This window comes from Vitis vinifera, chromosome 6 (genome assembly GCF_030704535.1).
Source record: "Vitis vinifera cultivar Pinot Noir 40024 chromosome 6, ASM3070453v1".
Classification (NCBI taxonomy): Eukaryota; Viridiplantae; Streptophyta; class Magnoliopsida; order Vitales; family Vitaceae; genus Vitis; species Vitis vinifera.
The window spans coordinates 4,293,473-4,314,029 of NC_081810.1; the positions used below are offsets into that span (position 1 = coordinate 4,293,473).

A 20,557-nucleotide genomic window follows, 5' to 3' on the forward strand; every position below is an offset into this window, starting at 1 on the left:
AAAATGATAAGAATAAGGTTGCATAAATGTTAAGATACCTACCAAAAAATGTTTTAATTTACATTTAGACGTGTATGATAACTGCTATTTAAAACTTTTTTTTTTTTTTTGAAGTATGTTTAACATCAACGAAAATTAAGGGTCTGTTTGATAATTGTTTTTTAAAATAATTATGAAAAAAAATTTTAAAAAATAATTTTATAATGTTTTATAAAAGATTGTTTGAAAATTAAAATGTTTTTAACATATTTTTAATATTTTAAAATTATGTTTTTTTTTATATTTAGTGTTTTATTTTTAATCATTTTATATATTTGTATAATTATTTTTTAAAACAACAATTACAAAACAACTAGAAATGGTTAAAAAAAAAATTCTAAAAACACCCTAAAAAATAATTTTTGATGATCAAATATATTTTTTATTATAGATAATAAAAAACTATTGTCGAGAACAATTATTAAATAAACCATAAGTGTTTTCAAATAACATCTTGTTTTCTATTATTTTATATTTATATGTGCTTTCTAAAGAATGTTTTTAAAAATAATTATATAAATATAAAAAATAATTAATAATAAAATACTAAATATAAAATTTATTTTTAAAAAAATATTTAAAACATAAGAATTATATTAAGCACGTTTATAAAACATGAGTAAATAATTTTAAAAAAATTATTTTTAAATATCATTTTTAAAAACACTTTTTAAACAAAACCATACCTTAATTTTATCTATATCTTGATTTATTTTAGATAATTTTATAGAAAAATAATTTCAAATATTTTTTATTTTATAAAAATGAATATTTTTTATAATAAACAAAAATTTGAATTTTTTTTTGGGTTTTTGTTTTATTTAGAAGCTAAAATAAAATTTACGATCATTAATTTATCTAGGAATACCAATAGAAAGAAACGACACCGTTTGATGAAAACCGCGGCGTATTTTTTCCATTTCACGTGTTGTGACCTCACGAATCATTGAAACAAAGGGCAAAATATCGGATCCGGACGTAAAAACGTATTCTAAAAGGATTTATTTACTGAGAGCCTGTAAGACGACAAAGCTCCACGGCCTCAGTTGCTGCTTGTCTTCTTCAGTTTTGATCCATTTTGTATTCACATCTGCTTCTCACTAGTCACTGCTCAGTGCTCACTTCCCATCAGCGCCAGAGAACGAAGATATATAGAGCCTCGGGAGCTGCGTCGAGACCCAGAAGAACAACAGCTTCCATTTCCAAATCCTGGCTGTATATAAGCTTTATATTTGAAAATTCTCTTCTGGGGTAAGGAAACAGTGGCCGCAATGCTGCTCTTGTTTTGTTCTATTCTAAATGCAAAATGGGCCGAGGCTTCCTTTGGTTGCCTTGAAAAATGTGGGTAAACGGTTGCTTCGTCAGCTTCGACACCCTAGTGCATTTTCTCAGAGGGTCTGGGGTCTGGGTTTTTCCTTTTTGATTTTTCCTGGTAATTCTCGGCGACCAAACAGGGCTGGATCGTTCTCTGATTTTAACTTGCTTTTGTGGTTTTATGGTAATGTACTTTATTCTACCATCTCCTTGGGATGGATAATGCTTCCTCTGGTTGCTGAGGAAAACAGAGGAGGAGAATGAAAATATGGGTTCTAACGGCTGCTTTTGTCAACTTTTATCGACTCAGGGGGTTTGGGTTTTTTTTAATTTTTTTCCTACTATTTCTCAGCAACCAAACAGAGCCGGAGTGTTTTCTAACTTTTTCCGTGCTTTGGCCGCGGATTTGTAATAATGACCTCGGGTTTCGCTCTTCTATGAAATGGGTAATGCTTCGTTTAGTTGCTGAGAAAAATGTTGGAAAAATAGGAGAAAAAAAGTTTGGGTTTTATGTCAGCTTCCTCAACTTCAACCTCTCTGTACCTTTCTCGACAAAGGAGAGTTCGGATTTTTCACGTTTCCCACCACTTCTCGGCAGCCAAACTCAGCCGTATGATTTTCTGATTATTGCTTCCTCAAGTGGGTTTGTGTTGTGTAGATTCATAGTCACTGATTTTTTGGTTTCTCTCTGTTAGCTCTCTCTTCTTCTCTCGTGGGAATGTCTAATCTGGAGTTCTTTTTGGGTGAACTCGGGTTTCTTTTGGACAAGTTCTTATAGATTTGAAGTGCTGAAGACTGCAGGCTTGGTGCTCCGATTGATTATTTGGATTGAAATTAGTTCCCTGTGAAAAATTTCCCCAAAAATATCTTCTTTCTGTATGTTTTTGGACATCTATCACTATCCACATTATGTCCATTTTCTGGCCTTGATATCTCTTTCTTTATTTTTTTTGTCATATTTGATGTCCGCTGTTTCTGATTTTTCCAGATCTGTTATGTTTTGGAGATCTGCAGGAAAAATCAGAAGGGTTTGAGCCGTTTCTGGGAATCTTCTGTTTTATTTTTATTTTTTATGTATATCATTATTTTCTCCCCCACAGTCATAGTCATTGCCCTTAATTCGCGGGAATGACAGAGAAAAATGGCTCTTCTATTGTTTCTACTCGTTGAAAAAATTATGAGAGTGCCCCTAGACGAGCCAATTGACCTAATTTCCGGTTTGTCACCAAACCTTTATTTTTTCTTTTTTCATTTTTTCCTCATGGGCTGTGTAAGCTGTGAGGGTCTCTTCCTGTGGTCTGGCTGGGGTGGACTATTAAAGGGCCCAACCATCAAAATTTTTGCATGATGGGGTTGGATGCAGACTAAAACTTGTGTTTTTACCTTGTCTGCATAAAATGGGAAAATCTGGACAAATCGGAGTAGCCCAATGGGGTGTAATCTCTCCGATTTTGTGGGTCCTTTCAGGAAATATAGCTATTGGTCCTTGATCGTGAGGATGAAGTACTGAGTGGAGATGAAGATAACTTGAGTAGTCCTTGTTTAGCATTTTGGAAGTACTCTAGTGCAACTACTCCGATTAGGATTTAGAGTCCCTCCATATTTTATGAGTTTCCTATTGTGTGATTTTGTTTTCAAATATTCTTCTACATAACTAGAGTTGAGCTACTGGCTAGTGAATGTGGATGGTTAGCATTTCTCTTGCATTTATGGCTTTATATTTGATGATAAGGAGCACCTATCCTTCATGACTACATTTATATCTTTATGTTCACGCACATTGGATTCCTTTGCTTGCTTCTTTATCGGTTTGTGATTTGTCTGCATTGTTGCAGGACTTGTGGGTCAGGGAGCATTGAATTAGAGCAACTTACGTACTCATTACCAAATTTTTACTTTGTGACCAGAAAGGAAGTTAAATTATGCAGACTCCAAAAGCAAGGTAACTTGAAATGCTTTTATGATTGCTCTCTTTCTCTTTGGGGGTGCTTGTCCGATTTTCTTGGTTAAATTGGAAGGATTGTTTTGTTCTTTGAGGCAATTTGAGGGTTGGTTGTTTCTCTTTTGTACTATGCAAAGCTAAGCTTTAGATTTTTATCTATTGTCCAATTGAAATTGTGGGGGCCAGTCTCAATGAAGGCAATAAATAACTTTGTAGTTGTGCTTGATATTGATGGCAGTTGTTATTAGTGTTAGTATTCTTTACTCATTTTATTGTGAAGACTCTTCCTTCTTTTATTATTTCCTTTTTGTTTGCCATTCATTTATCATGCGTGCTAATGAATCCATGAAACTTACAACATCAAGCAACAATTGAGGGCCAGATTCTATGGTAAGTGTCTGACTTGCAATTTTAACAAAGATTTAGTGTTGCCCACTTTCGCTTGGACCTACTGGGCTATGCAGGGATATCTTTTCATATCTCATGCTTTTACTACTGAGCTATGTGCTAGTGGGGACATGAAAAGCTTCATGTCTAGACAGAATAATCTTTTCATAACTCTTTCTTTTACTGATTTTTTGTACTCTCTGGAGAATGGAAAAGGTTTCTATGTTCTCTAATTCTAAAATATTCTTTTTTTCTTGTGGGATTTGATGATGATCTGCTAGAGTTTCAGTGTTACTAGTTTGGTTCTGCTATGTCAAGGCGTTGGATATCCATTAGTTGGCCTTGGTAGTATATAATGGGGCAACGATAATACTTTCGCTTTTTGCAAGTAAATGAAGTGTTGCCATCTACTAGAGTATACATGGGGTGTTAAGTGGGAAGGTGAATAGCAGTGCACCTCTTGAACAAGTTATGATATTAGCCATTTGGTGCATTTTTACAAAATTCCCTGAAATTTTGACTCAGTTTGGTATTCTACCAGAACTTTCTTTAGAGTATATTGAATTTCAAATGTAAATTTCTATTAATGTTCAATGGTAAAATTTATTTAGTCAAAAGTGCAAGTTATGAATAGTTTCACCATAATTCTTAATTGTTGAATAATAATGACCAAAATACACTCTTTCTTCTTTTATTTTCTTAAAAAGTTTATACCAAAAGCTTCTTCTTCTTCTTTGCCAGTAAAAGTTCAAACTTAGACATGAAGTATCTAATCTCTATTCAGTCGAGAACAGCAAAGTTGACAGTTCCCACCTATAAGGTTAGAAGGTGGATTTCGTGGGACTTAAGTTATCCTCAAGAGTTATGGTTTAGGTGACCTAAGGACCAAGTTTTTCCATTTCTATGTAGTTTGTGAAATCTTGTCTAGTTCCTGGTAACAGGAAGGCCTTTTGGAGATAAAGCCCAATTTTATGGGCCAAGTTCAATCATTTGTGAAATATTAAGTTTCTTAACTATTCCTAAAAATTCAAAATGAAAAATATACATCTCAATTATGACTATGATTGCCTTCCCTCTCATTTATATTTATTATTTTATTAACTCATCTTTTTACAAATATTTCCCATTTTTTTAAAGTAATTTCTGGTAAATCACTATCACAAAAATCTGAACTTGTCATTAAGGTTGAGAATATTGTTGTGTGACAAGATCAATTTGGTACTGCATCCAAAAGGTGGTCCATCAGATGCACATCTAAATTGATGCATAATGTGAAAGAATATAAGAAGGTACATGGAGCCTATCAACTGTCATGTCATGATTTGACTTCAGGTTTACTGTTGCCAAAACTGTAGAATATGGAATTTTGTTTGGAACTCAAGATTGTTCCTTTGTTTTCTATTTATGACTTATTGACATTTCACTTTTGTAGCAAAAGTAGTCCTTCAGGAGCACCTCAAAAGATCTCTCCTCGAACTGTACGCCAACTCAAGACAACTTCCTTAGAGTCTGACTCTGCATCCTCTTCGAATCAAGCAAGTAGAACACCAAAAGATAAAAGCCCTAAGGTTATTGAGCGCAGGTCACCCAGAAGCCCAGTGTCTGAGGTACTTTAGTTTACACAATTGATCTATCATCCTGTTGTTTTCAGTTTAAAGAATGTTTGAGAACCTCTGGGATTAATCTTCAGAATATGTAAAGCACACAAGTGTTAAATTTTTTTTTTTTTTGTGTATTACTGGCCTCATACAAGTTCTCTCTGGAAATTGTTTCACTATAATATACATTAATTATTTCAAGGTCCCTAGTAATACAAATAATATTATGCAAGATTCTTTCTTGAGCTTCCTGTTCCTTCTTGACAATTTTATGTTAGGAAGAGGAACGTTAGTTGTAGTATTCTTATTAATTTCTGTTGCCTTTTTAATTCATTTTCCATACTATGAAATCACGTTTTGATGATTTGATAAACACCCATCTGAACTAGAAATATTTGAGTGTCAAATGCCTGAACTGTTAATAATGGTGCCGAAGATCTCCTTGGTCCATTTCTGTGATACCCTGTTAAGTGGGATTGTTATGGATACTTTCATCGAATTATCACTGATGTCTAGGAGTCTCTGTTAGATTTTTGATAGGCACATCACAAAAACTAGGCTGGGCCCTGAAACCTAGTTAAAGTTTGCATTATAGATATCTTGCATTTGGTTTCAGTTTTTGAGAAAGGCAAGGAGAGATACAGCTTTGTAATCTTATTTTAAGAGAGTGATTATTCAAATAATTTTCATGGATACAGGCACATTGATTTTCTGGACCAAATGATAGTTGCTGGTTTGGGGCATTTTGATCCCATCTTTTGATGGTCAAATTGACAGTCATGGATTTTAGTTTTTTTGTCAAGTTCTTTATCTATTTTTGTTGTCCAAATCATCCTTTGTCTGTTATTTTTCTTTTCTGTTTTTTTTTTTTCATTGGTTTTTGAATTAAATCTATGACCAAATGAAAGTGTCTGTAGATATAACTTATAAAGTCTGCTGTTGAAAGAAGTTCAGAATTTTTAGACCTTTATTTTTCTTCTTGCAAGCTCCAGAAAAAACGCCCAAACAAAGTGACCGAATTGGAATCTCAGATCTCTAAGCTTCAGGAGGATCTGAAGAAGGCAAAGGATCAGTTGAGTTCTTCTGAATCATGGAAAAGGAGTGCTCAACAAGATGCCGAGGAATCCAAGAAGCAGCTATCAGCCATGTCATCAAAGCTTGAAGAGTCCCAGAGGCAGCTTCTTGAGCTGTCTGCTTCTGAGGAAGATCGTGTCATTGAGCTTCAAAAGATCTCACAAGAAAGGGATCGAGCATGGGAGTCAGAGCTCAGGGCTGTCGAGAAGCAGCATTCTGTTGACTCAGCTGCCTTGGCCTCTGCCATGAGCGAGATTCAGCGGCTGAAATCCCAGCTTGAAATGAAAGTTGAATCTCAGGTTGCTCAGACCAAGCATACAGAATCAGCTGACTCTGAGCTTCATAGCTTGAAAGAAAACCTTGCAGAAACCCTCTCTCTTGTGGAGAACATGAAAAACCAGCTAAAGGATTCGAAAGAATCAGAGGCTCAGGCCCAAGCACTGGCTAGTGAAACGCTTCTGCAATTGGAAACTGCAAAAAGTACCATAGAGGCACTCAGAACAGATGGTATTAAAGCCGCAGAGACTTATAACTCCATCTCTTTGGAGTTAAATGAGTCAAGAGCACGTGTAAACTTTCTAGAAGGACTAGTAAGCAAGCTTAAGACAGATCTTACTGAAGCTCGCAGCAGTTCCCCAAATTATGCAGGTAATGATAATCTTGATGAGCAGCAAGCTTCAGAACATGAGGAAATAGAAGAGTCGAATCAACTCAAAGCAGAGCTTGCTTCTCTGAAAATTGAAGTGGGACAGTTAAAATCTGCTCTGGATGCTGCTGAGATCAGATACCACGAAGAACATGTTCAGAGCACAGTCCAGATTAGAAGTGCTTATGAGCATGTAGAGCATGTGAAGTCTGCATCAAGTTCGAGACAGGCTGAACTACAGGTGGAACTAGAGAAAACAAAGGCTGATATTGAAGAGTTGAAGGCAAACTTGATGGATAAGGAAACTGAATTACAGGGTATTTCAGAGGAGAATGAGGGGCTGATGATGAAGCTTCAGAGTAACTTGTCATGCCAGAGAGAATATGAACTGGAAAGGGAGCTTAAGAAATCAAAGGAGGATGTTGCAAAACTGAAGGAAAATTTGATGGATAAGGAGACAGAATTTCAGTATGTAGTAGACGAGAATGAGACGCTGAAATTGGAAATGAAGAAAAGAGAAATGGACAAGGGCAAATTTGGTGATGGCATTGCTTCCGAAATAGAGGCAGCAAGAGCTGCAGAGCAAGAAGCTCTCTTGAAGCTGGGGTATGTGATGGAGGAGGCAGATAAGAGTAGCAGGAGGGCAGCTCGGGTGGCTGAACAGCTAGAGGCAACACAGGTGGCAAATTCTGAAATGGAAGCAGAGCTGAGGAAGCTCAAGGTGCAATCGGACCAGTGGAGGAAGGCCGCAGAGGCTGCTGCAGCTATGCTTTCAGCAGGCAGCAATGGAAAGTTGACTGAGAAAACAGGATCTCTGGACAGTAACTATAATCACATTACTGGGAAGATCACTTCACCTTACTCAGAAGACTTGGACGATGAATCACCCAAGAAGAAAAACGGGAACGTGCTAAAGAAGATTGGGGTGTTATGGAAGAAGCCACATAAATAAGATCACCATTAAGAAGGCAGGTTCAGTGTTCCTTGCTATTATCGCTTTATTCTAACCTATTTATTTCACCAATTCGAACTAACCACATCCTCTAATCTTTTGACAGATACCTTGGTGGGTGGAAACATCTACTTCTCACCATTGAAAGTAAACTTGGGGTGGTAATGGATACAATTTGCAAAGCTCTAATTATGGTATGTAAGTGGTCAGTGTGTCTGGTTGTATAATAGAACCTTCTGGCCATCAGGCACCATTGAGTAAATACGTAGGGCCGTGGAGGCAACTACCATTGTAATAACATTTAACTGTTTTTACTTGCTTTTCAACCACTGTTGATTCTCAGATACTGTTTCCTTGTGAACTAGTTTCTCAGGCCGGTTCATGAATGAATTCTGCATAAGCAAGTTAGTTTTGTTGTGCTATGTAAATGCAGTTGGGCCCTGTCTCCATACCTTGCAGGATGCCTTAAAATATTGCTCTGAATTCTGTCATATCTGTTGGATAAATGGGGAAAGAGTTGATGAATTCTAAGGATGCAGCCCAAGAATGCGGGCTGGATTAGGTGGCATGTTGCTATTCTGCTACCCTTATCCATCTGATTGTGAGGAATGGTAGAACAATTTTTTTTTTTTGGAAAACACAAATAGCATGAAAACATATTTGATTGTGAACTGTTCCTGAAATGGGTTTTTGAAAATTGTTTTGAAAATAAGATATTTAAAAAATATATATTTTAATTATTTTCACTTGTATTTTGGAGTTTATTTTAAAAAATATTTATATATGGGAGAATAACTAAACATAAAATAGTATGGATAAAAGCTCTTTTAAAAAATATTTGAAAACACAAAAACATTATAGATGGTATCAAATAGAATTTTTATGGATGTGTTAAGTTAGATTATTTATAATTTTATACATGAGTCATGGCCAATGAGGACATTTTATTGGGCTAAAACGAGGACGTTATGTTTGTATGAAATATGACTATTAGTCTATTCTTTAAATTGTAAAGGCCAAAGGTGTACAATATTTATATAAATTCTTATATTCTTTCTTTTTTCTTTTTCTATGATTTTTTTCTTATATGAAAATAGAAAAATGATTAGTTTGTCATATACTCAAGCATCAACAAGGTTTTTCAACTTTAATGGATTAGAATAGAGCGGCCCATCATGTGGCCCAATCCAAAGGTTTTCAAATTTAATGGTTTTGGGCCTTTGGCCCTTAGGACCTTTTAAAACTCTGGCATCACGTTAGGGTTTCACTGACGCTGGAGCTCCCGCGGTGCAGCCTTCTACTCTATTCTTCTTCATCTTCGTCTTCGCACGGCCTGCAAACATGGGGTAACAACTTTCGAATTTCTCGCATTTCCTTGGATCATACGTTCAAGTCTTCTTATGTCGACGTCTAGAAATTTAGGGATTCTCGGCCTTTTAGAATTTACTTCTTGTTAAAGTTTTACGATTGAAATCAAAGTTTGCTAACTTTTATTGCTTGCCTTTTCTTTTCTTCGGTATCGAAAGATGAAAGAGAAACTCTTTATAGGTTTTGATGTGAGGTTGAGGTTTTCTTGCTATATGAATGAAAATAAATTCGAAAGAAAGAGAAAGAGAGTCACCCGGTAAATTAGTGGAATGTAGCTCTGAGCAGTATGAAAATTAGAATTTCTTGGCGAGAATGTAGAGAATTTCTAGGCTTTGTTTCGATAGAATGGAAAATGCTGAAATTCGTTCCTCAAACTGTTTTAAGAGTTTTCCATTTTTGTCTATCTTTCTAAGATCTAAACAGAGCCTCACTTTTTCCGGGGAAAATCAAAGGGGGGACAATGGATGAAAATATAAATGAACAAATCAAATGGCTGAAACCCAAGATTCTAGATGGATCACTTTTGAGGTGGGTTAGCTGGTATGGCTAGGAAAGTAGCTGTGGAAATTCAGTTGAGAGCAGTCATATGCGAATTCACATGTATTATGATTTCGGGACTTCGTAAGACATGCTTATGCACACTAGTCATGGGTAGGTACTTCTTTTTTTAGCAGCTTTGATATATGGGATTGGCTTTGGTGGTGCAATTGAATGCTTATCTGCACAGGTTATTTGCTATTAGCTGGGGAGAACCATACTAATGGATAGATTGTAAATTACACGAATTTTCCTGTTCATGGGACCTTCTAAGCTCTTTGGGGTAGTCTTTGTATGGCTGGTGATTCCGGGATTATTCTGTTCTGAGTTGTTACTCAGGTACTTATTCATGTAATATGAAGGTACCGCATGTTGTAATGATTTGATTGTAGAATTATGAAGTTCTTGGATCTATCCAAAAAAAAAAAAAAGGAATTATGAAGTTATTGGCAATGAGAAACTGTTGACAAGCTTATAATATTTCTCAAATAACTTTCCAACTTCTGCAATGATGAGAAAAGGCAAAAAGAAATTGATTTATGACCTTATAGGAACTGACCATTTTGAAGCTCCCGGTGAAGCAGCCAACAGTGTCCCTTTATTTTTTCCCTATGTTCTAGTTTGATTAATTGCATATTTGGAATTGTGCATTACAAATGACTTTTGATTAATTGCATTTCTGGACTTCTGCATTGAAAATTACTTTTTTCTGGTATTTATATCTGACATTATCTCTGGACCCTCCTTAAGTACAAACCATACTTGCTGTTAATTCTCAAATCTAAATTTCATCAGGGGTCATATATTCTTCACTTTGAACTATCAATTTTCTTGCTTAAAATTCATTTTTTTAACAGCAAATAGATAGAGACCTTTCTTAAATTTATGCATTACCTTTTCCATTATAAGTGAACGAATTTGTAATATGCTGGGAAATTTTGTCCAGGAAGACACGTGGAATGGGAGCTGGTCGCAAGCTGAAGTCCCACCGTATAAGGCAAAGGTGGGCTGACAAGGCATATAAGAAGTCCAACCTTGGCAATGAATGGAAGAAACCATTTGCTGGGTCCTCCCATGCAAAGGGCATTGTTCTTGAGAAAATGTGAGGCAAAATCCATCCATGCTTTTGCTTTTGTTCCTTTAAATATCACAAGACATAACAATGTTGTTTGTCTGGCTGAATTCTACAGTGGTATAGAGGCAAAACAGCCAAACTCTGCTATTAGAAAATGTGCTCGTGTTCAGCTGATTAAGAATGGGAAGAAGATTGCTGCCTTTGTACCAAATGATGGTTGCTTAAATTATATTGAAGAAAATGTAAGTATTTTCAAGGGGAAAAAAAGGTTTACTGATACCTCTAGGTTTTTCAATTCCCTAAACTCTTCCAGATGTTTGTTTTCTTACACTTCATCTGGTTGCTTTGTAGGATGAGGTGCTGATAGCAGGATTTGGTCGTAAGGGGCATGCTGTTGGAGATATTCCCGGTGTCAGATTCAAGGTTGTGAAGGTATCCGGTGTGTCTCTTTTGGCTCTCTTCAAAGAGAAGAAGGAGAAGCCAAGGTCCTAAAGTCCTTAAAATAATTTTCTCTGGCCTCAAGTTTCCAACACTCGAGGGAAGTGGCAATTTTGTTGGAAGTTTTTTCCCCTTTTGTTGGACATTTTGTTTCATGGGGTAACCTTTTCACTTGCTGTTCTTATGAGATCAAATTCAAAACCGTCCTTTTTCTCCCCACATGGATCCATATATTATACTGTGAACTCTTAGTAATTTCTATATTGTGTCTTTAGATTTCTGAATGAGTATATTTTGGGTTCAATTTCATGTCTCCTCTGCTCATAGATGTGGTGGAAGGTAGGAAAATACATTTCATTATTTATCATTTATTCTATTGCGAATTTTCACTTTCACCTGCCATGGCAAAAATGGTGGTGCAAATAGCATCATCCTTCCTGAAACACCTGCAAATTTCTCTGGGGGTGATTGGGTTTGGTGGGTTGTTGAGGGGGGAGGAACTAATACATGTGATTATTGATATTAGATTCTCCATGCTCAAACAATTTCCCTAAAGTTGCAATTTTTAAACCGGACCGGACCGGATGGTCCGATCGGTCTGACCGTTGACCAGTCACCAGTTCGGTTCAGTTCATCCCTTTGAACTGACCAGCCTTTGAACCGTCAGAACCGATGGACAGATCGGTTCAATCAGTTTGTAACGAACCGAACGGTTCAAATGAACTTTTTCCTTGGCTTCCAAAATGATGTCTTCCCTTTCTTCTTCGTTCTTCTAGAACGTTCTTCCCCCACCCACAGTTGATCGTGATTCGATTAAGTTACATAAAAATTTTCAAACATTCTCATTTTCTTCCCAATCACAACAACATGTCAGAACATTTTCAAAATAAAAACTAAAAATCAGAGATTCCCTTTTAGAAGCAAACATTCAGGATTCAAGATCAAAGAAGATGAAGAAGAAAAAAACAATCAAAAAACAAAGTATTTTCAGAGAATATCTTTTAGTTATTTTAGTTGTTTTTACTTATTTTCTAAGGATTATTTTTAAAAACATATTTAAAAATATTCAAGATCAAAGAAGATGAAGAAGAAAAAAACCAACTCGTGACCTGTTCGGAAATAAGAGAAGCTTTAGTGTCGACGGTGATGACTCGTCAAGTAGACTGAATCATAGTGCTGTGCCAGGGGAGCTGATAAAGTAAAAATTGAAAAATACCTTTTATATGTATGAGATATGATTTAATGGTAAAAACATTACTATTTTAAATTAATTTCTGATTTTAAAATAAATTTTTTATTTAAAAATAAATATTAAAATTTTAAATTTTAAATCATAAATCAAAATTATGATTTTAATTTTAATTTCTAATTTGAAACTAATTTTCTGATTTTTAAATAAAATTTTAATTTTTAAATAATATATAAATTATTATTTTAATTTTTATAATTATTTTAAAATTTAATAATTTATAAATTATATATTTATGACGTCACCGATTCAACCGCTGGTCCGATCAGTAAACTGTGAACCAATAACTTTTTCGGTTATATATATATATATATATATATATATATATATATATATATATGTATATGTATATGTATATGTATGTCATTCTAAGGTTTTCTATACTCAGCATCTGAAACTAGAAATTTTGAATTCAGAACATGTATAAACAATGTTGCTTCAATCCAATACTTGCTCGAGCTTTGTAGTAGCTTAGTCTGCCCGCATTTGAACCAGGCCCATCTGGTCCAATCCAATCTGCTGCCACATGTCCAATTCCCTTCATCAGATGAGAGCACACACCCTGCTTGGTCCACTGTGGCACAATATATATATATATAGAAAGAAGAAAATCGAGGGACTTTTTTTTTTCACTTTGGCAAGCAAAAAGAAAAACGAAAAAAGAGACATTTTTTCATTTTGAAGTTTGTAATAAAAAATGGTAGATTAGTCCAGGTCTCCATCCAAGAATTAAGCATGAAGTGTGAAAGGTGCGGGTGCCAAAATGGACTGTCTTTTTTTCACATGTAGAAGGGAAAAATAAAAAATGTGAGACACAACAAAGATGGAGTTGGTCAAAGTTGGATATCCAACATTAAAGTCGTCCAAACACGTCAACTGTTTGGATGATCAGGGTATGCCAATATGCCTTGTTTTACAATATCAATTTGTCGGTCTACCGACTACGCCTCCATCATCTTCTTCCCCCACATTCAACGGCGACAAAACAAGGAGGCCAATAAGGCTAAACAACATATGTGGATGCATTTTCAAGGATTGACCGGAGAATTATCCCTCATAAAAAGAATAGAAATAAAACGACCAGACTTGTCTATTGTTGAACTGACCAGTCACCTGTTCAGGTGAGGTTTTCTTTTCTTTTGGTTTTTTTAATAAGAAACAAAGCCCCTGCACCCTTGTGAGAGGGGCAGAGTTGTAATTTCAGATTAAAAGAGTAGAGTATTAGGGAATATTTGAAGAGTGGGGAAGACCCAATTACCTAGGTTAGTAGACGGACTTTGAAAAATTATTAAAATTGAAATGATGTTCAAAGTGATTACTGACCAAACTCTCACGCCCATATCCTAAGCAGGATTTTGTCTGCTTACGGTAACAAAATCTATCCCGAAATTGATGCTCATGCTTCCTTCCTTCAGCCTTCAGCTTCACTGAAATTCCAATGCCTAGGAATCCTGAAACTATTCCCAATTGATCTGCCTACTCCCATTTGTTTTATTATTCATAGCATCTACCTGAAAATGAGAAGCAATCATGATAGAATATCACTTGCTCCTTCAGAACTCAAAATTCCTGACAGCCAACATTTTTTTTTTTTGAATGCTTCAGAGAATATGAAACATTCACTCTCAATCTCTCCAGACAAGATGTATTGATTAGTTCATTCTACCTCTGGAAAATTTCCTTACTGGGTTAGAAGACAAATGTGAAATTTCATTAGTTTATCACTAGGTTTGAAAGAAACAAAAAAGAGGAGAAGAAAAAACATCAAGTACTGAAGTACTCTTCATACAAAACTCTCAAGGATTAATTAAATTCAGATTGGAGTCTGAAAAGAGAAAGCAACTCTCTCTAGCCATATTCCTCTTCTCTCTTTCTTGCAAACAAGAAGCTAGCTGGCTTCCAAGATCTCACATGAGAGGACTGTTGAGAAGCCCATGCCAGGATGAAGCAAGTCCATTCCAGCTCTCTCTTCCTGAATCAACTTCACCCATGCTCCCATCTGGGTTGAGCTGCTGCCATGGAAACCCCCACAGAACCCTATTCTCACCTTCCCTCCCATGGCACAACTCTTGCTTCATTGTGGTTACTGTCACTGCTGTAGTAGTTGCACCACTCATTTCTTCATATGGCAGAACCATATGCTCACCACCAACTCCACCATTTTCCACCTCTCCTCCCATGCCTCCATTACCAAACCCATAATACAGATTATGATACCCAGATGGGGTTTCTAGAAAGTTGGTCCTCAGAGCATCAAGAAGGCCAGGAGTAGTAGTTCCACAAGTGTTGACACACTGGTTTCCAAGAACATCACAATGGGTATTGTTAGGGTTCCCCATAAGAGCAAGATCATGATGATGATCATCATACCCTAACTGCCCACCAGTTTGTTTCTGGAGCCTAGCAAATGCAAGGGTGAGGTCATTGGAGTCATAAGTTAGGGGTGGGAGAACATTGAGTGGATTGGGATTGGTTGTGAGTGGTTGATCTTGGGTCCTTTTGGATGATGAAGACGATGATGATCTCTTGTTCTTCCTGCACCCTCCCCCAACAGGAACATTCCTTAGGGTTCCTCCTTTGGTCCAGTACCTCCTGCATGACTTGCAGAAGTACCTTGGCTGAGACAGACTGTAGTTGTTGTAGTAACAGAACTTGGTATTGGTGGAATCACATCTTGGGCATTTTAGAGCTTGTTCTGGTGGCCTTGGTTTCCTCTCCTGCTGTGCTTTTGAGCAAACCAACATGCTTTCTAGTGACTGGGTATCCATTTCCTGAAACAAATCAACATAATTATACAATTAATTGAAGAAAAATGGTAAGATATATATGAAGCTCCAGACCACTCCCATACATATATATGTATATATAGAGAGAGAGAGAGAGAGAGAGAAAAGAAAAAGATTTTCTTATAGATAAATGCACACATTATCAAACTAAAATTAATGCACATAGAATCAACAATTTTCATTTTCCTTGTGGGATTGAGTTGTGAAATATCTGAAACCTTTAATGGCATTCCTAATTCTCACTTTTAAATGCTCATTATAAGTCATGAAATTGCAATTGTGAAGAGGACAAAAAAAGAGGGGGGCCAAACCATTATTAGCCCATTGTATTGACGAGAAAATGGAGGAAAATTAGAGAAAATGAGGACATGGGGTTGACAGATTTTAAGGGAAAATTTCCCAAAGGCCACAAGAGTTCATTCTGCCCTTAATTCATAAACAAAAATTTTAAAAAAGGTCGGTGCTTGGTTCAAAATTTAAGATTTCATTGTTAAAGAACAAGTTAGAAAAGTGATCGAACACTTGAACATCCAAAAGGCAGACCTCGAAAAATCATTGTCTCTTTTCCTTTTAAGCTAGTTTCAGTGAAGCAGATCCAAAACCCATAATTAAATTCCCTTCAATTCCTAAAAAAGAAGCATAAAAAGCAAAGAGAAAATACCCAAAACCCAATACCATTCCCAATTATTCCTCAAAAACAAAATCCCTTTTCCTCTCCCAAGTTCGAAGAAGCAAGCATAAAAGAGAAGAAAAGTGAGATGAAAGATCGAAAGAAAGAAACAACACCCACAGAGCCTCCCTAATCAAAACCTACCTGGCGTTGTGCACTTGAGGCATCCATCCATGCAAATCAAAGACCCAACCCCCAGCTAGAGTGATAAACAGTAGTAGTGAGAAAAAGAGAGAAACCCAGAGAGAAAGATAGAGAGAAAATAGAGAGGACTTTGGAGTCATGCAAAGTAAGGAAATGAAGCCAACCCCTGAGAATAAATAAAGACTCGAGAGAAAAGAGAGGGAAGAAAGAGAGGAGAGAGAGAAAGAGAGAGAGAGAGAGGTTGTAATGATTACGTCCTGTACGGGATGATCAATGTGGTTGGCTTGCACGCAGAGAAAGCATGGAGAATTCGAGCACATCTGCAACGGATCATCTCATCTCATTACCCCCACCCCCTCTCTGTGGGTCCCCATCGCGTGCCTTTGCAACTATACGGTGGACCCCATGTTCTCCTCCTATTCTCCCCCCTCCTCTCGCCTTCAAACGACAACATCAAAATATGATTTATGAAAACAAAACCAATATATATTGTTATTCGTGTTTTGTTTTTTTGGAGGTTAGAGCAGTGATGTATGAGAGATGATGGGTGTGGGACAAGGAGAGTGACAGAGCAGAGGGTTCTTCTTCTCCTTCATTGTCCAATATTATTCATGTGTGCCCACTGCCCCACCATGGAATTTCCTTTGCTTTTCTGCCCCCTCTTAATTTATTTGGTCCCCCTCCCTTTGGACCATTTTTGGAGCTCCATCTTAATCACCAATCCCCACTTTATCATATTTTTTTTTCCAAATAAGATTGAATGTCATCCCCCCCAAAAAAATGGTTTTCAATATCAACTAGTGATCCAATGAAACTTACCATAAATTATTCCTTGAATTGATGGAAGGGTTTGAAGTTTAGACCTCCTCACCAACTTGTCTAGACTCTATGAAATAATTAAATTAGGTGATGGACGTTGCCTAGATATGACATTGGTGGTAAGGCCTACCTTCAACTTTCCCTTCCATAAAAGGGTCGTGTTGGGAGATCCAATTAAAATAGAATCATCCCATTTTTGTTTTACATGCACTTCTTTTCTTCCTCCTCATGGAAACATTAGATTTCATGAGTATAATAATAATTTCATTATGTGAAAAGTGGGAGTTCCAAGTACAACGTACACAACACACAAAAAACATTAAGAAAAAAAGCATAAACAAAATCATTAGATACTTACAATACATCTCTCTTGGGATTTTGATAGAAATGTAGAGTATATTTGTTACTTGTTTTCGAAAAATCGAAAAAATTATAGTATGCATTTGTTAACTATTTTTGAAAATGATTTTTTGTTTTTTTTTTAAAAAAAACTAGAAAATTTAAAAAAAAATCAAATAATATATTTTAATTGTTTTTAAGTATCTTCACTTATTTTTTAATAATTATTTTAAAAAATAATTATACAAATATGGATAATAATTGAAAATAAAACTCTCCATATAGAAGTTACTTCTAAAACATATTTAAAAACATAAAAAGTAAGTTACAAATATTTCAAGTTTTCAAACAAATATTCATTTTATAAAACATTAAAAAATAGTTTTCAAAAATTATTCTTAAAAACTATTTTTAAAAAATATTGTAAAATCTAATATTGGGATTTTAATAAAAATACTATATTATTTTATTTTAAAAATTATTATATATATAGTGACTTCGAAGCCATTCCATGTGAGGTTACAATACATCCTTAGAAGTATTCTAAATAATTTAAATATCTACATTCCACACCAACCTTAATTAGATAATTTGGAGTGTACCAAGAGTCATTGTCTAATAAAAAAACAAAGACCCAACCAACAAGAATCATTGAGTCATACATCCTTTCATCTTAAACAAATCAACAAAAACACATGCAATCCACTCATACCACGATCATTGATTACCCAATAAAACAAACCATCAGACGGCTCACATTCCATGCCCCTTTTTTTCTTTTCTTTTTTTTTTCTTTTTTCTCCTCAACATTGCCATTTAGGGCCAAGATTCTTGGAGTAGTGGCGGGAAAATCAACGTACCAACCAATATTCTAAGCTGTCATAATCTGTCAGAAGTGAAGAAATAATAAACTAACAATGATTGATCCCCACCTGTATATATCTTTGGGATCCTATGAGATTTTCGCTTTCCCAATTGCCTCCTCCCTGTTTCAAATAAATCATTTCATTTAATTTATAAATATTTAAATAATTTGAGGGAAACTAAAGGGGGAAATCAGCCGCAGTGGAGGTTAAGGGTGGGGCCGCGGCACATCATAGGGGGTCAGTCAAGACGGTTGACCGGTCAAACTTATCAGTCAAATAAAACATTTGAAGAAAAAGCGAAAGTAGGATAGGAAACTGTGCCCGACAAGTATGGTAGCATCGGTGAAGGAAAGAATCTAGACACCCCTACATTCATATTTATTATTTTCTTTATTTGCCATCCTTTTATTAAATGGTTTAATTAGGTGTAAAGGGAATTATTTGTTTTGGTGAAATAATTTAATTATTATAAAAATAAATTATCCATGTTAACCATTTAAATTCTCTAGAAAAATAATTTTTGAAACAAAATTTTCAATCTTGTAGAATTTGAAATTTTATGTGTTCAAGATTTTACTTAAAATCGGTTTAATAGTAATTTTAGAAAATATTTTTAATTTAAAAATATTTTAAAAAATAATTAAGCATTTGATAAAATTTTAAAAATTATTTATTGAAAAATCACTTATAGTATGTTTTACAACGATTTTAAAAAGTGTTTATAATCATTTTTTTATATTTGAAAAATAAGATTTTTTAAGTGTTAAAAAAATTAAAAATATTTTTTAAAATTATTATCAAAGGTACCCTAATTATAGTTAATTCTTTTTAAAATTTTTTTAAAAGAAATAATTTTATTAAAAACACTTTCAATTAAAAAACTATCAAACAAACTCGAGAAAAACCATAAAATTAGAGTCAATTTGAAAGTAATTTTTATGGAGACGTTTTAAATTTATAATATTTAAAAAAAATTATTTATCAAAAAAAAATATGAAATTCAGCAAATACTTATTTTTTTGTAAAGAAATAGTTTCAAGCATTAGGAATTATTTTTTTACTCTTTAAAATTACTCTCAAACGGTTATTAATTTTTTTGAAAAATATTATTTTATTGTTTATTGACCATAATTATTAGATTTAGTATGTAGATTTATAATTAGTATGTGAATTAATTTGCGGCAATTAAATAAATATAAATATGATGGTGTGAGAAACAAATGGAAAAGGTGTAAGGAGAGTACGTTGGGAAATCCAAGGAAAGGACGAGCAGGGGAAGGTGATTGGTGGGTGGGTATGTGGGACCCACCAGTCAGATTTTAAGATGGTTGGACCGAACATGTGGCATCAAAATGCGGCTAAACAGCGGCAGAGTTGAGAGAGAGAATATTTGAGTTAACGAGGAAAGGAAGAGAGAGAGGGAAATAGAAGGGAGGGTCAAATCAGTGGGTTAGTGGGTGGGGCCCGCTCCCCGCACCCGAAAGTGGGGTATTTGGCATTTGGGTTATCCCCCTTCTCAAGTAAGGGATAATCATCATCACTCCGTTCCCACTGGTTTTATTATATAATTGGATGGATTTTGACACGTGGAAGATATGATATGGACGTCATGTTTGGAAACGGACCCATTTTGTCCGCTTCCAGGATTGGGGCCCATCCAAGAAACGGTGGTGCTTGGGGATCCGTTATGAGCCGCTATATTACAAAGCTTATGTGTGTTGGTGAGTGGGTAACGTACGTGAACCCCGTGAAGAATGCATGTTGATTGTTAAGGGAGATACGGTGTCGTGAAACACAATGTTCCTCTACCGTCCAGGAGGCCTGTTTGGCTATTTGTATTTCCTTGGCGGTTCATCTTCCCCTTGGAGTGGATTTGTAATGGTTACATTTGGTTCTAGAAAAATATTAAAAAATAATTTTTTATATTTTATTTTATTATGAAAAAATTAAATATAATTAAAATTAATAAAAACTTATATATTTATAAATTATTTAATATTCATACAAGAGAATTAAAATAGATTACATGAGAACCAAATCTTGCCAACAAAATTTTTATTTTATAAGCTTAAAAATCCTAAAAAGCCCAAGATTGGGATGGGAGCCCAACAATAATTTTAGCAGATAAATTTGGTTGTCTTATGGGCTGGCCCGGTCTTTCAATTGGGCTAAACCACCGGCTCTAAATTTGATTTGTTTAGGACAGGTGTAAAATGTAATTTACAGATGTGTCGGAACTTTTAAATTAAAAATAAAAAATAAAAAACCACAACACTAAATAGAATTTTTTTTAATATTTTCCTTTTTAATTATT

General features: G+C 35.1%; 3 protein-coding genes across 10 annotated transcripts; 2 read left to right on the forward strand and 1 right to left on the reverse strand.

The window, feature by feature from the left end:
• The first annotated feature begins 1,053 nt into the window (after positions 1-1,053).
• On the forward strand, positions 1,054-8,364 carry LOC100267374 (interactor of constitutive active ROPs 3). Of its 8 annotated transcripts, none has more exons than XM_010652812.3 (5): positions 1,054-1,290; positions 3,189-3,295; positions 5,118-5,289; positions 6,267-7,968; positions 8,059-8,364. In XM_010652812.3, exons 2-4 carry the CDS (start codon positions 3,276-3,278, stop codon positions 7,950-7,952), a joined length of 1,878 nt encoding a protein of 625 aa, XP_010651114.1. In that variant the 5' UTR covers positions 1,054-1,290; positions 3,189-3,275; the 3' UTR covers positions 7,953-7,968; positions 8,059-8,364. The 8 variants fall into 8 exon arrangements, with proteins under 8 accessions (XP_010651114.1, XP_010651109.1, XP_002282027.2 ...); XM_010652807.3 differs by having other exon boundaries at positions 1,055-1,290; positions 5,115-5,289; XM_002281991.5 differs by having other exon boundaries at positions 1,055-1,290; positions 5,115-5,289; positions 6,273-7,968.
• An 800-nt stretch (positions 8,365-9,164) lies between these two features.
• LOC100265528 (small ribosomal subunit protein uS12) lies at positions 9,165-11,679 on the forward strand. Its single transcript, XM_002284827.5, has 4 exons — positions 9,165-9,298; positions 10,804-10,959; positions 11,048-11,174; positions 11,284-11,679. Exons 1-4 carry the CDS (start codon positions 9,294-9,296, stop codon positions 11,422-11,424), a joined length of 429 nt encoding a protein of 142 aa, XP_002284863.1. The 5' UTR covers positions 9,165-9,293; the 3' UTR covers positions 11,425-11,679.
• A 2,628-nt stretch (positions 11,680-14,307) lies between these two features.
• Positions 14,308-16,480, reverse strand: LOC100243211 (dof zinc finger protein DOF2.1). Its single transcript, XM_002284823.5, has 2 exons — positions 16,220-16,480; positions 14,308-15,390 (listed from the first exon to the last, which is right to left on the reverse strand). The coding sequence occupies exons 1-2, from the start codon at positions 16,244-16,246 to the stop codon at positions 14,527-14,529; spliced, it is 891 nt and encodes a 296-aa protein (XP_002284859.3). The 5' UTR covers positions 16,247-16,480; the 3' UTR covers positions 14,308-14,526.
• Between the last annotated feature and the right edge of the window lie 4,077 nt (positions 16,481-20,557).

Excerpts from the sequence above, each read along its gene's own strand:
- LOC100243211 (XM_002284823.5), bottom strand. The coding sequence starts at position 16,246 with ATGGATGCCTCAAGTGCACAACGCCAG. Across the intron at positions 15,391-16,219 it reads CCTCAAGTGCACAACGCCAG|GAAATGGATACCCAGTCACT; the intron begins GTAGGTTTTGAT and ends GATTTGTTTCAG.
- LOC100265528 (XM_002284827.5), top strand. Across the intron at positions 10,960-11,047 it reads GGCATTGTTCTTGAGAAAAT|TGGTATAGAGGCAAAACAGC; the intron begins GTGAGGCAAAAT and ends TGAATTCTACAG. Across the intron at positions 11,175-11,283 it reads TAAATTATATTGAAGAAAAT|GATGAGGTGCTGATAGCAGG; the intron begins GTAAGTATTTTC and ends GTTGCTTTGTAG.
- LOC100267374 (XM_010652807.3), top strand. The coding sequence starts at position 3,276 with ATGCAGACTCCAAAAGCAAG. Across the intron at positions 3,296-5,114 it reads ATGCAGACTCCAAAAGCAAG|CAAAAGTAGTCCTTCAGGAG; the intron begins GTAACTTGAAAT and ends TCACTTTTGTAG. Across the intron at positions 5,290-6,266 it reads CCAGAAGCCCAGTGTCTGAG|CTCCAGAAAAAACGCCCAAA; the intron begins GTACTTTAGTTT and ends TCTTCTTGCAAG.